At 36.6% G+C, this 16,519-nt stretch overlaps 1 protein-coding gene across 1 annotated transcript in view; it reads right to left on the minus strand.

Annotated features, from left to right (window-relative positions):
• LOC307143343 (sodium/potassium/calcium exchanger 3) overlaps positions 1-14,653 on the minus strand; it is a 72,838-nt gene extending 58,185 nt beyond the window's left edge. The window contains exons 1-2 of the mRNA XM_079844843.1: positions 14,206-14,653; positions 4,415-4,507 (exon numbers count right to left, since the gene is read on the minus strand). Coding sequence (XP_079700969.1) covers positions 4,415-4,507; positions 14,206-14,314 — 202 coding nt within the window. The 5' untranslated portion in view covers positions 14,315-14,653. The remainder of the gene's footprint in view (positions 1-4,414; positions 4,508-14,205) is intronic.
• Between the last annotated feature and the right edge of the window lie 1,866 nt (positions 14,654-16,519).

Consider the following 16,519-nt stretch of genomic DNA (forward strand, 5'->3'; position numbering starts at 1 on the left):
TATTCACAGCCAGAGAAAACGAAACTAAAATCACCGGCGTGTGTGTGTGAAATGCGCTATTCAAATAAACCAAACTTGACGCGCATTACCAAGTTTAATAACAAGAACAAACTGTGTTAAATAAAGTTTTAAGTAAAAAGGTATTCGTCCCACAGTTTTTTATTGTACTTTACCACAGTAAGGATGTGAATAGTTATAATAGACTTAATTATAAGCAAACGAAAGGAAGAAACGTTTATAACGTTAATCCCATGCGAAAATGGCGACGTCCCCCCCGCTTCCATCAGAAGCTACTGTCAGGCCACATACCTAAGGATAACATCCCGAAGCTAATGAAATATATCTCCTCCTTCTCCCTCGCACACACAAACACACGCGCACGTCTGTGCACAAGCATTAAAGGAATTTTTCAGCCGCTCCGTATCCAGCTTTACCCACGCTTGAAATTTGACAACTGTCAGCTTAAATGTCAAATTATACTTTTCTCCATGGTGGTATTGAGAGAATTAAGAGGTTAGTTAACCTCTTTGTGATGTTGCCATAGTGATGAGTCGTTCATGAACGGTTCCGTCTGTCACGTGAAATCTAATCAAAACATAGAACAGACGATCTGACGGGTTTGAGAAGATCAAATACAACCCAATACTAAAAAACAGACCCGGCGTCTATTTGAGACCGGCCTTTATTTACCCAAACCTGTCGTCGCACCAGGCGTTTAAAAGAGACAGGCGTCTATTTGGGACTCGGCTATTATTTGAAGTTTTACGGTATACGTGATTTAGTGTTTTAGTCAACACATTCAAATAATTGCATTTATTATTTAATCTATTTTAATGTAAAACTTTTCATTTCACTATTACAAAGGGCACTTTTTAAAAGCGCTCTTAAGTACGGTAAAAAAAATGTATGTCATGAAAGTGTACTCTCTTTAACCCTGTCGCAAGCACGATCACACCAGTGTGATCAGTCTTGGCTGGACCCTGGAGCGTACGATCAGCTAGTGTGCAGCTAGTGTGATTAGAACAGTGCATAGGACACGCAACAGCACAAGCGTAATTGACAATGGAAGACACGTAAACTTACACACTGTAAGTTTATGAGTTGATTTATCTGCATTTTAATGTGCTTCAGTTCATAGAGATTTTAGATGGATGCCAATGCTTTTTAGGTCGGGTAGAATATGCGATCTCTGACCCAGTTTGTTTACTGGCTTCCATTATGCTGTGTTTTCCGCCAACTGGCAACCTGTGGTGTCGAAATACTATTAGGTAAATTGACAAAATGCATTATCGCATAGACCAAAACAAAAACCGACATTTCAACACGGAACGCACATTTCAAAAGTAAAATAACTGGTTGTAGCATTGTTTTTCGGAGATTGTTTCCTGAATATCTGAAAACATATTATGGTATTTTTATGCCTTAGTACAGTCGAAAACTTACATACAGCACCTTTAAACAACAAAACACATCCACTTGCCCATATTTGACAATCAGAATTTTGATAGATTTGTGAATATTTTTAATAAAAAAAGAAAAATGAAATAAAAGCCGATCATCAGTCATACAGCACTATTGTGGCTGAGATGTGAGGTGTGTCACGTGACAAGCAATGATGCATCACCATGGAAACAAAACAGTGATATGTTCTAAATAACGGTCGCCTTGAAAAACTCATGCTGGGGGATCAGCCAGAATATTTTAAACTTACGTGTGAAAGGGTTAATTATAAGTTCATATTCAATACAGTTAAATGCAATTGTTTTTCCATAAAGATATGTAGAGCATTCTGCATGAATATGAGTTTCTTGCTTGTAAGGGTATGTGAGTTTGAAATATGTCCGAAGTGTCACTCACACCTAATCTCCATTCAGATCCTTTAATAGATAAATCAAAGATAAATAGATAAATTGAACTAAACTGATGGAGTAAATGTTGACCTCTCTTAGGCTTCATGTCTTCCTGTCAATGCAGTAAGCGAGCAACATCATTGACATTTTGTTGATTTTAGTGCAATGTTATTTGTTGCGTCACATCGAGCTGCTTGCTTGCACAGGGTTAAAAACCAAAAGAGCTGGGTCATGCATAGAGCTCACACATTGCAGTGTGCACTGTAAAAAGACAAATTGTGCAATTGTTACCTTAAAGAGCTATTTCAACCTGATCAGACCCTTAAGATGATGTGAAATAACCAAATGTAGTCTCAGAGACGTAGTCAATAGCTCATGGCATTTGTGCTAACACACTTTGATTTGACCTATTCACTGGGGAAATCAGATTCTCTACATCAAAAGATCTAGTTTGATAGTCTTATGGACCGCTTTATCCCTGTCACCCCTGATTTGAAGACTGCACTTGTGAAATAAAGTGTGCTTAAATGTATTGAATGTGCACTTGTACTTCAAAGCTTAAGAGTGTATTTCTTTTAAAAAAAAAGACGTTTTATACATGGGGTGGCCAAGGCTACTTCAGGGGGTCCATAGACCATAAAATAAATTTGTGTCTAACCCTAAACTGGCATAAAAAAAGGATTAATTAATCTAAAAATTGCTGATTAGAGGTAGAAGTAATAACCACAAGTTCTTCAGTGTGACACTGTGTTATTACTTGTGGTTATATATATTGTCCATGTACTGTATATCAAAACAAACACAAATGGCTTCTACACGTAACATTGCAACAGAGAATTCAGAAGCACTGACTGTCATCATGTGACAAACAGGCATGGATCTTGCACAACTTACTTGGCAACTAACTGCTTCAAGCATCCACTCCATGGTGTATGCCATTGTTTAAACTGCGTGCTGTGATCTCAGTTCTCAGTCCTTTGCATATACAAATGGCAACAGAACTACAATAATAACAACAGAGGTATTTGTCTGAGATCAATGACATTAACTTTTTTTTCAGATGAGACAGTAGAGTGTCTGTTCCTGACTTATGTTTATGCTTGCTGTAGCCTCTTAATATCTCTGGACAGTGTGTGTTTTCTGTTCCACTCCTTTTTAACTATTTTTGTACACCCCTTTCCTTAAAGAAGATGTTTGGCAACAAATGTTTGGCCTCTTCAGACAGAACTCTGTTTTCTGAAGGCCAAGTAGTCCTTTGTGAAAAAGTAGCATGCTTTAATAAAAGAGAACATCTTACGGAAATAATATAATTTAAAATATATTTAAGTGTGAACTGAATGCAATGTTTTCTGAGACTAAACTACATGTTTGAATTTAGTATATGTGACCCTGGACCACAAAACCAGTCATAAGTCTCACGGGTATATTTGTGGCAATAACCAACAATATACAAATATGGGTCAAAATTATCGATTTTTCTTTTATGCCAAAAATCATTAGGATATTAAGTAAAGATCATTTTCCATAAAGATATTTAGTAAATTTCCTTCCGTAAATATATCAAAAATGTATTATTAGTAGTAATATGCATCGCTAATGACTTCATTTGGACAACTTTAAAGGTGATTTTCTCAATATTTTTTTTGCACCCTCAGATTCCAGATTTTCAAATAGTTGTATCTTCAGATGATGTATAAATCTCAATTTTAAAAAAATGACACTTATGACTGGTTTTGTGGTCCAGGGAGGGTCACATATTAAATGCAGTTAGCTGAACATTAGAGTGTTTTTGACTAACTTAAGTAGGACTTAAGTACATATTTATATGGCATTTCATAATTACTTACTGTACTGAATTTCAGAATGTCCTGAAAAGCATTTTTTGTAAACTAAAATATAATTTAATGTAATTTCTATTTCTACCTGTATGTAATGTATTTCTAAATAAATGTGTACCTGGACATCTGTAATGATGAAGTTGAAATTTAGTCAATTTAAAATATATTAATATTGAATAACACATTAAAGTTAAAATTATAATCAAGTACTTTATATGTGCTTTATTATGTTAGTCAGCACATCAAAATAAGTGTACTACTTTAAAGCACAAGAAAAGATGATTAACACCTAATGACATAAATACTTTAAAGTTAAACTTTTAATTTGACATTATTACAAGGTGCACTTTTTAAAAGTGTACTTAAGTTTACTTTATTTTAAGGTGTCCTTGTTACAGTATAATTATACTTTTAAGTACTGAGTAATAGTAATGAACAGCATGTATTCACTATAGGGTTAGGACTAGTGCAACTTCAATACAATGAAGCATACTTCTTTTTCACAAGCAGAGTTTAGAGAATATGATCCACGCAACCATAGTAGCCTAGAGATACACACATGAACAAACAAAAGTGGCCTTTGGGGAAAAACAAATATTTACTATCAGTGGTTTGTATAAATTACCATGAAAACACTCAATGAATAGTGTACTGTAAAATCCTAAATATAAATGTAAGATTTAAAATTTTATGAAATACAAATACTGTAAAATGTTTGATTCCCACCTGCTCTGGGGGTGTCAATTGTTTGATTGTCAATTCCATACTGCAGGACCCTGCGTCTGGGAAAGTCAGTTTCTGGCCGCGAAGACTTCACCTCTGTAAAGACACAAGAAATGAATTCACCTATACACCTTTCACAACCAAACAAGTACAAAAGTTTACTTTTAGGTCTGCAAACTGTCATTTCAACAGTCAACAATGCTAATGAAAACATTTACTTTAACACGAATCTATCAGATAAACCAAAAAAGGTATTTGTGAGCAAGTATGCTTGAGTAAAAACATTCAGCATCAGAAGGCACTTCAAGCTCAAACGCACAAGTGTGCGTCTGACACACATAGTGTATAACCACAACCATTTTGTTTAGATTTCCCTTGGCAGCAGGAAAACACAACAGTGAGACAAAACTGCAGTATGAGCCAGGGTTATATATAATACTTTGGGAATACATAAAACATTTTCTGTCTCACAGATTTAAGGACACATATACGTGAGTAATACTAATCAGCATAAATTGAATCACTAGCCTGCACTACTGTATATCACATTTCTATGACGGAAATTATAATCATTATTAGTATTCGTTTTCTCATTTTGTTATATTGTTATTCAGTAAGAAGTTTTCATTACACTCAGTTAGTCTCTTTAAGTCCAGTACAGTATTTCACGAGTCATGTGTGTATCTTTGGTTAGTTTACAAAATAAAACAATACTCTTTGAAATCATAATTATATTGCATTGTGTTCGCTTACAAACAATTCACTCAAAACATTCCTCATGCACAGTTATTGAGTTATTTGCAATCCGTTCGCGAAAAAACCCCATCAATAAGTGATTTCAATGCAGTTAGCTAGTCTATCAAAGAGTAACTAACTACTTTTTCAGAAAGGTACTTTCACTGTTCCTTAATGTATTACTGTTACACACGTGTGCAGGCAGACAGATGAAGACAAAAGTGAATAAAGTTCCAACACAAAGTTTACTAATAATAATCCAAACAGGTAGCGATCCCAACAGGCAGTAGTTTTCACACGCATAACTGACAACGTGACCAGACAAACTCAAAGGGAACACACATTAACTAAAAACTGAACAAAGGAACACATGTAACTGAAAATAACAAACTAAAAGTCCATGAAAACAGAAACTAACTGAACATAACTGTTACAATAACAGAGTAATAAATACACTGGAAATTAAATAATCTAAACAAGGTAGTTTACACCGCACTCTCGTCTCAATGGCGATTTGCAGTCAAAAATCATGGATTTCTACAATTTAAAAAAGTGAATTAAATATTTGAGTTTTGTGTGAGAATCACCATTGAGATTTTAATGGCATAATCATAATTGTCTGGCTTCATAGATAAGATCTGGGAAGCCACGGATGAAACATTCAGGCTACAGACCCTGGCAAAAGGAAGATTAGACACCCAGTCTCCTATTAGGTTAATATCCCCCCCCCCCCAAAAAAAAAACATTCAGACCAAGCCTAGAAGGACCCTCAATGTCCCAACTAGACAGAGCAACCTCTCATCCTCATCTGAACCAAAGGAAGGAGGACAGAAAGCTTATATGCATACTTTATGCCACCAATGGATGCAACAGTGACGTAACTCATTGCTTAACCATCATAGTACAATGCATCCTTGTAAAAACTAACTAGTCACGACTTTTCCTCGAAACCATTGAGTATTTGCTGTGCATTTACTAAGGGTTCGTTCAGTCAGCAGCTTTGTCCGCAACTTAATTTTTCTGACATGCTGCTGTTACTAACCGAGGGCTACTTCACAGTTTTTGTTCCTTGTCGTTTTGCTTTATTTGACGTTTGATTCATCGCGGGTTCCATCATACATCATACTCCAGGGTTACTTTATGCATTTAAATAATGTGCACTCCTCAAAAATGGCGCTGATTGTTGGCACACAAAAATGTATAATAATGAATTAAAATGTATATATTTAAATTAGATAAAAGATATAGAACAGGGGTGCCCAATCATCTACCTATCTGTAAAGTTCAGCTCCAACTCTTATCAAATGCAATTGAACAAATTAAAACACTTGATAATTACAGACAGGTGTGTTGGATCAGGGTTGGATCTGAACTCTGCATGTAGGTAGATCTCCAGGAACAGGATTAGGCACTCATGATATACGTAGAATGTCCTGAATGTTAGCTTGCTAATTGTGCCCAAGTTTACAATCTATTTAAGTCCACATCATTTTAACAAGAAACTTTGCTTCCAACCAGCTCTGGAGCTGTAGTTCCAACCACGTAAGTTTGCGACACTGTTTGCGGATGTTCATTGGTTTCGAGAAAAGCAAAATTGTTCAAATATGTTGGTAAGAAAGAACGGAACATGCGACCATAGTTGGCTAACGATGTCTTTGGGTAAACGCACCCCAGGTCTGAATGCCTAGGTCAAAATGCAAAATTGCATGAATGACCAAAGGTGTCAGTTTCTAGTAGGGGTGTGCGATATTTAAGAAAAATGCAATATGCGATATCCTTGTTAAATAATGCAATATTCGATATGCGATACATTACGATATTGCTTTAAGTGTGTAAAATCAATTTCTTTCCCCAACTGATATTTTTCACTTAAAGCATAACAGACTGTGTTTACATGAATACTCATCAAGACAGCCATTTCGACATAACTGTGTGTGTATTTGACAGTTTGAGTGTGTAACAAGGCACAAGGCACGCTTGTGCGCACGTTTTGGTGTGTGTCTCAGACAGCAGACAGCGCGAGACTGCAAGTTGTTTTTTGCAAGTTATTGCGTTTAATAACTCTTTTTAACGTCAAGCAAGTAACAGCCGTGTGCCCAGTCTATTCTCTGCTATATGTGTCGACCTAAAACGTACACTTTTCACAATGTTGAAGTAGCCTATTAAAATCATTCAGATATTACGTACCCTTGCGATATGCATATTGCGATATGTACATTTGCGATATTTCGATAATTTCGATATATTGCGCAGCCCTAGTTTCTAGCATGCTTACAAGTACCACATAGTTGTGAAAAAGTAAATATAGGCAGCTTTGTGAATATTACACATGCAATGTAAAATATTTCAGAAAATGTTTTTAAAGGGGCACTTCAGCGCTTGGAAGATGAATGTGTATTTAAACTGGGTCATTTATGTAGTAGAAATGTGAAATTATTTTTGAATTTGGTGCCTTCTAGACTGAGAAAAGACAGAAAATTGATTTTTGTCTCATGTGGATGAAAGACAACAACTCCCAGAATGCACGTGCTTCGCTGCCCTACAAGGCCACTCCCAAAGCCACGGCTACTGGTCATCACTTGCCCACCATGACACCACCCCCACCGTTGTTTTGATATTCATAATAATAAAATAATTTCGTTCAGTAAGAGAATACACACTACAATTAAAGGTAAGAATGATCTAAAACACTTTTGTCCAAATTTGTTTAAACTTTCTTTATATGTCAATACATAATTAAAATGTAAGTACTCTGAAAAAGAGAGTATAAAAATCGAGTGACTCTAGACTTTTTAATCTGCAATAAACACCGCTCATTATTTTCGTCCGAGACGAAACAAGTGATTGGCTTGGGTGACTGTCACTCTCTCTCGCTACCATGGCTACCACCCCTTTTGCTACAGGATCTGCCCACATGCGCGCACCCGTTTGATTTGAGGAGTTCAAGAGGCTGTATTTCTGCTGGACAGGTAATCTTTCATTTTGATTATAAATTTTTTTGGTTTATGTTTTCATGAAGCATGTCTCCCTAGCACACGTAGCTGCCTAATATAGCTAACATAACATTACTTAGCATAAAGTTACAATGTTATACACTTAGCGAGCCATTAGTAGAGATGATAAATACTCAATATGCTTAGCTCAAGTTGATCGCTGTCGTGTTGAATTTCGCAAAATGTAACTTTAGAATACAAAATGCATGTGTAAAAGCTAGTACACAGCATCCAGGAACTTTTTTTAGAACTAAGTTAGCTTTAGCTACTACCCTCCGTCTAAACTTTATATTCTCTACCTATGTTTACTGATGTTTTTATCTTGTATCTGTGTGTGTCGTAGACACTGTGTTGTGTGTGTATTTTAAACTTTACAAGTATCGGTATTCTAGCTTGATAGTGAGTACTAAAAGACATCTTATTTGTTTATATTCATAATGATAAAGTTAGATTTTTTATTACATGTGATTCTAACATGATGTCACTACATGCACTCCGCTCCTTCTCTGCTCGTCTCAGGTAAATAATGCGTCTTCCAGCTGAGCGGTCGGCGTAGCGCGTTCATGTGTTTTGGAGGCGTGGCTTTGGAAAGAGCCCAGAAGGGAGAAGGTGGAGTGAATGGAAATAATGAGCTGTCTTTAAAACAGTTGTGAGAGGTCTACAGACACTCAATTTTTATACTTTCTTTTTCAGAGTACTTACATTTTAATTATGTATTGATATATAGAGAAAGTTTAAACAAATTTGGGAAAAAGTTTTTTAACCAATTCTTACCTTCCCTACCTTTAAAAACTGAACCTGTCTTTTCAATAAAGTGTGAGTGAGCCGAACGAAAGTCACGTCACAGATGCGGCAGGAGTCAGATTTCATTTAGCACAAGAGAGAAGAGCTGAGCAGAGCTGAGGTAAGCGCGGCTGTCATTCTTGGCACGTGTCCAGTCTGGCGTGTTATCAGATCATGCCTATGGAAGCTAAACATTCATAGGAATTCATTGAAAAGTTGAAACACTCACTTTGCTCCGTACCGCTCCGTTATTAATGCCTGAGCCGAGCGGCAGCGGCTGTGCGCATTTACATTCTGTGAGTGAGATCCCTCTGCTGTGGGCGGGTTGAAAACATGCGGAACTAGCTCCCTCTACTGGCTGTAGTTTTTAGCCTCTGGCCAAAAAATCCTCCGGTGACGCAAAATGACGATATTTCCGTCATCGGAGGATTTTTTCCAGAAATAAAATGCATAATTCGGGGGGAAAGTACCATAATTCCAATATACTACCAGGTTTCATACAAAGCCTAATGCTAAATCACTGAAGTAACCCTTTAAGGGGTGGTTGATTATGATTTCAAATTTATAACTTTAGTTTGTGTGTAATGTTGCTGTTTGAGCATAAACAACATCTGCAAAGTTACGACCCTCAAAGTTCAAAGCAAAGGGAGATATTTTCTTTTACAGACATCACTACAACAAACGGCTGCCAGGGACTACAATGAGCTTCTTTCTGGGTTAGTGACGTCACTAACCCTAACATTTACATAAACCCTGCCCCCGGGAACATGCAACAAAGGCCATGTTGAGTCGAGGAAGTGTTGTTGTAGTAAAGCACATTTTTAGGAGTCTGCTCAAGCTGTCGTATCTGTCTTTTCACATTTATTGAAATACAGTACGAAACACAAATGCAATAGCATGTCATAAAAGCAAGATGACAACATAAGTTATAACCGTAACTTAAAGGAACTGTATGTAAGAAATGTATTTTAATTAATCATAAAATGGCCCTGATATGTCACTAGACATTAAGAAATCATGTTAATTTCAAATACTTATATCACTGACAACAGTTGTCCGGCCAGGATATTGTCATTTAAAAAGTGAAGTTGCAGCCCTCAACTGATGTTGATGTTGACATGTTGTGTTTTGGCCTGAAGCGCCACCTTCCACCTATCTACCAATCACAAAGTCAGTAGTGTTTCGGCATCCGGGTTGCCAGCTCTGCTCTAGTTACCACAGTTGCAGCTACAAACTTTTTGGATAAAAAATGTCTAAGGAGGGGGAGAGGGGATACACCGCTCTACAGTAATTTGAAAGTGATTGCAGTACCAGTTTTGGCCACATTCCTACATACAGTTCCTTTAACTAAACTATACCTGGTCTATCCTCATGCAGCAGCATATATTATCTGGCTCTGAAGGCATCTTACAACAGTTCCCACACATGCGATTTATAGATTATCATTTAAGAACATGCTAATCGATGACTTGAAGATATTTAACTCCACACCAGCTACATTAATTCATCAACTAACCATTCAGAAACGTCCTGTTGCATTGTACATGTTGTCACTTCTTAGTGAGTGTCTCCATCATTGTCCGACTCCAGTTTGAACATAAAAGGCTGAACAGTTCCTAACGTGAGGTAATCGGTGCTGCTAACAGGAGCTCTTGAAGCTCCACCCTCTTCTTGAAAGGGAGCAGCAGCTGATTTGCATTTAAAGGGACACACATTTTAAAATTGTGTTATGGACTGTATTTGTTGTTGTTTTTGTGAAGAAAAAAAAAGCATTAAAAAAGGAAGAATTTAAAACCAGAAGAGATTATCAGTGCACTATGACATGCTGAGAATTTAAATTACAAGCTTCATCAGCAGGAAACTGTCAGGTTTATGTTTCATTTTGCCCGACTGTTTCCCTAGTTGGTTTTAGGGTTGCATGATATATCGTTTTAGATTTGGCTGACATGCGAATCTGCGATATAGTTACATCGCAGAATGTGCGAGGTCAAGTATAGGGACCGTATGATGTGTATGGACCAGGCACGATTCGAAACGCACATGATTCTCGATTAATTGCAAAGTTTAGCCATCATAGAGCGCAAGTTTATCACTTGCACGTCTTTTAGGTCCTGTCAGTTTAAACATTCAAGCGATTTTAAACTATTTGAGCACTAGAAAACACGCTAACACCGAATTCTGTTCTCTTCCGCATCTATTTGTGCTTGAACGGACACATACACACAAAATGATATCAAAATGCCCATCTCTGTGAGTATCCTCATAAACACAGTCGCTTATGGCTTATGCAAAAAAATAAATAACTGAGAAAGAAAACGGATGAGTGTCATTATATTACATCCGTGTCTTAAAGTGACAGCAGCCAAAGATTCCTGCTGCTGTCTGTCATTTAATCAAACAGCAAAAAAAGAGAAAATCAGCTTTAGCAAAGATTAAAGATTATGCGGTGTTATTTTATATGTGATTTTTCAATTTATGTACCTGAATACTGTTAGACTTACCTGAAAAACATAAAGCACTGTTTATTTCATTTGTATCTTTGCTCTATTGTATTTATTTATGCCTGTAATTATATTTGCAGATTCACCCCCTACAATCACCCAAATGCTAGAATGATTAATTCTTTCCAAATAGAGCTATTCAAGTCATCTGATGAACTTGTTTTCATATTTCATATGTATTTATAGGTTCTTTGTTTTCATTGTGTTCTCCTGCGTGTTCCTTGTTGGATTTACTACTAAAGACTGTTTATGTTTTGTTAAACTCCATTGTCGTGCAATTCATTGTAACCACCCATGACAGAAACAGGCTGGTTGTGTCAATGAATGGTTATAACTTAAGTTGAACTTAAAGATAAAGAAAACATTGAACATGCAATTCTATGCCGAGTCTTCTGTGTTTTAAAGAGACTGCTGCAATGTTGCTCTCACCAACTGATTTAAAAACTGTTTCTTATCAGACGGTCTCTCCTGCTCTCTTTGTGTAGGGCATATTTTTTTCAGCTTTCATTTTGGGATGCTATATATGGGTAAAATTGTCTCCTCTGCTGCAGAACCGTCCTCTCTGTCATCACAAAACATAAAAATGAAACAACCGATGCCACACACGAAGATCAATGTGACCACTGCAAGTTGGAGCAGTTTGTTGTCCTGGTTTGGTCTGTTTGTCAGTATAGGTATAAGCCTGCAGCTTCATTCAAGAAACGTCAAATCATTCGATTATATATATTATTACATTTACTGTAAGTAGTCTGTTTTTTCAACTCGTACAAACTTCTGTAGACTGAAAGTGACCATCTGTCTATATGTCACTACTCTCCCTTGTGAAAAAGTGAGCTTAATTGTTTTGCATGTGCACTTAGTGTACTTCAAGTCGTAAATGTATATTATTAAAAACTGCAGATGATATATGAATTAAATAAAAGGCTGCTTATGTGTACTTAAAGAGAGAACACTTTCATGACTGTTTCTTAACATAACTTTGTAATGATTTCAAATGAAAAGTTTTACTTTTTATTAGTACATCATTAAAGTACATCATTAAAGCATATTTTGTCTTTAAAGAAATACACTTATTTTAATGTGTTGAACATAAAGCAGGCTACATGATTACAAGTTTAACTGTAGTGTGCTATTAAATATTAGATTAAATGTTCAAGTTAATTTATTTTAAACTGCACCTCCATCATTTCATGACATACACGTTTCAATAGAAATGGCAATAAAGTATATTTTAGTTTGGCATAAATGCTTATCAGTACATACACTTTAACCCCCCCCCCCCCCCCTAACTAGCTAAACTCAAATCTCAACTCAGCCAATTTCATTGGTCAACTGAATAATGTAGTCATCTGTCAAGAAAAGATCATATGTGATGAAAAGCTTATACGACTGATCAATCATAAAGTTCAACAGTTTCATCTAAGTGACTTGAATCATCAAAGCATGTCAAATGTTAGCAAGCTGACCAGGAATAAACCTTTCATTGATTTTAGTGCTGTTGTCCTTCAATTCTAATGTTAGTGTTGTGTTTACAAACTCATCTGCCACAAATATATATTTGCAAACCATTGTTCATTCAGACAGCCTCAAAGGAGCTTAAAGGGATAGTTGACACAAAATAAGATATTTTGAAGAATGTTTGTAACCAAGCAGAGAGAGCAACCATTGACTACCATAGTATTTCCCCCCCTACTATGGTAGTCAATGGTTGCTCTCTCTGCTTGGTTACAAACATTCTTCAAAATATCTTATTTTGTGTTCACCAGAACAAAGAAACTCATTCAGGTTTGGAACAACTTGAGGGTGAGTAAATGATGACAGAATTTTCATTTTTGGGTGAACTATCCCTTTAAGTACAAATAAAAAGCTAATTTCTTTTTTGAATGGTTCAAGAAATTGATAAATACTAGATAAAGCAACACCTCCAAGGTTCCCAGAGAGCCACAAGCACTGATTTGTCATGAAAGAGAAGCTTGGTTGTAAAAGCAGGGGTTGATCTATGTATATTTACAAATTTGCTCTTTTTACTTTAAAAGGATAATCAGATTCACTGTAAAATAAGTATTGGTTTTGATAATACATGTTTTTACACAAAGGAATGAACAACGTGTTTAAGAAATAACATTAAAATGACTTTCATGAGATAAGGACTCCAACAATATTATATTTCTAGAAATATTAATGGACATGGGAGTGGGTCACCATCATGTGCACCAGCTGTACAAACACTGTAGCACTATAAGAAGTAAAGTAATTATTTTCAGCCAATACCCTGGATACGTGAATCTCTAGGATGAGGATGTTTCGGAACTTTATGTACCCTTAAGGGATTGAGGCGTGATCATTTATATGCATTGATCTGTCTCTCTCTTCCTCAATCATAGGCTATATGATGATTGGACTGAACATGGGAAACCACCTTTCAGTGGTGCTGTGACACAGGTGTGAAGGGGGTTTTACTAGTAGCACAAGCCAGCAGAAGAAAAAATACTAATACATTTCAAATAGTGCTGCTTTATGAAAACCATTTATGCTAAATTATCAGGCTATTTTTTATAGTATAAACAATAAAACTGTGATCTTATAGCTATAGTAAAAAGGATAATTTGCTCTATTCCATTTCTGTTATGTGCAGAAATCCTGCTCCTCTTCGTAGGAGACGCGGAAACACAAATGAGAGAGAGAAAAAAACACTGAAAATGGCTTGCGTGTTACGAATAAAAGCATAACCATGGGCGGATCGTGTTAAACTAATGAATGTTTTATCTGTGATTGTCCTAACCTGTCAGTTGCAGGACCTGTGCGACCCACACAACCACGAGAAACCCGAATGCACAGCAGCAGAAGCGCAGGAACGGCCGCCGTCTGGCGCTCCATATCACCGACTTCATTCCGCTCCGTCTGTTCGGCACCTTTGAGTCAGAACATGATCCGCAGCCGCAGATTCCTCCTGTTGTACGCCGGGACTGAGAACTACCTTATTACTAAACTCAACTTTTCAATTGCCTTGTTTTTCTTCATCGCAGTTAACACGGCGCTGTTTCAAACTATTTAGAAGCATCGCAGCGCCAACCTTTACGCGCAGACCTGCTCGGTATGTGCTCAGGTATCATCTGCTTCAAAGCGCACAAATGCGCTCGCATGCCATTGGATTTGAAAAGGTCGTTGTAAATGGTACCCTCTTTTTCTCCCTCTCTCTTTTTCTGTCTCTCCCTCTCTCACAAACACACAGACAAATCACACCGCTGCCACTTGAGGGCGGCTCTTTCCACAATAGTCGTCGTGTAATGTCGTAGACGACCAATAAGAAAACGCTAGGAGGCGAAAGACTCGTATTATCAGTCCATTGCACAGATCTACAAGCATTATAAAACCTTCTTTTCATCTTATTCAAAGGTTCATGCTGATGACGTTACTAAAAATAATAGAATGAGTAGCACCCTTGTGAGTGCACTTAAAGGGTTCACCCAAAAATGAAAATAATGTCATTTATATCTCACCCTCATGGCTCAGTGAGGCCTGCATAGGGATCATTGTAATTTACACTCTCAAGATACATTAAGTACTAAAAACATATTTAAATCAGTCCATGTGAGTAGGCTACAGTGGTTCAATATTACTATTATAAAGCGACGAGAAATTTTTTTTGTGTGCCAAAAAACTAAATAACGACTTATAAGTGATAACCTATTTCAAAACACTGCTTCATGAAGCTTCAGACCGAAACGAATCAGCGAGTCGCACCATGATTTGGATCACGTGACTTTGGCGCTCGAGCCACTGAATCGACTTGCTGATTCGTTTCCGCTCCGAAGCTTCATGAAGCAGTGTTTTGAAATCGGTTATCACTATATAAGTCTTTATTTTTTTTGGCACACGAAAAATATTCTCGTCGCTTTATAATATTAATATTGAACCACTGTACTCACATGGACTGATTTAAATATGTTTTTAGTACATTAATGGATCTTGAGAGTGTAAATTACATTGATGCCTATGCAAGCCTCACTTAGTCATCGGATTCCAACACAAATATCTTAATTTGTGTTCCGAAGATGAACGGAGGTCTTACGGGATGTGGAACTGCATGAGGGTGAGTAATAAATTACATTATTTTCATTTTTGGGTGAACTAACCCTTTAATTGTATTTAGCCTAATATGCACTGTAGTGTGGCCTACTTAAAATCTTAGAAATATATTTAAAAACTTCACATTTTATATATATTAAGTACATAAGTCACATTTAAGGGGGTCAAAAAAGTATTCTTAAGCTAATGCATTTAATATAAATTTAAACTATGATACATCTTCCTTTAATTACAATGCAATTAAAGGGATAGTTCAACCAAAAATGAAAATTTGATGTTTATCTGCTTACCCCCAGGGCATCCGAGATAAAGTTGACTTTGTTTCTTAAGTAGAACACAAATGAAGATTTTTAACTCCAACCGTTGCAGTCTGTCAGCCGTATAATGCATGTGAATGGTAGCAGAATCTATGAGAGTAAAAAAAATATTTAAAAAAACCTGCACAGACAAATTCAAATTAAAGGTCAATGTACACGATATGGCATAGAGATACGCGCGAGAGATCAATTCTGGCGCTTGCGTAAACTACGCCAGATCGTGTAAATTGTAGGCCTACATTGACGTCACTCACCGGAAGTGATCGCGTGCTCAAGGCTGTTGGAGGTAGTGGTGTATTAGAAGTAAAAAATAATATAAATACTGCTCGGTTTCTCGCACAAACCGATTGTTTTGTGTCTTAAGACATCAATGTGTCGTCATGAGCCGCAGGGTTTAATATGGATTTGTCTGTGCATGTTTTTTTTTACTCTCATAGATTTTGTTACCATTCACATGCACTATATGACTGACAGACTGCAACAGTTGGAGTTAAAAATCTTAATTTGTCATCACAAAGTCAATTATATCTTGGATGCCCTGGGGGTAAGCAGATAAACATCAAATTTTCATTTTTGGGTGAACTATCCCTTTAAGTGTCCAATTAAGTGTTCAATTAGGCTTATTCTTAAGTAATATACTATTCTTTTAAATTACATTACAAAATAAGTGTACTTCTTTTTCACAAGGGT

The sequence above is a fragment of the Gobio gobio genome, assembly GCF_949357685.1.
Source record: "Gobio gobio genome assembly, chromosome: 2".
Lineage (NCBI taxonomy): Eukaryota > Metazoa > Chordata > Actinopteri > Cypriniformes > Gobionidae > Gobio > Gobio gobio.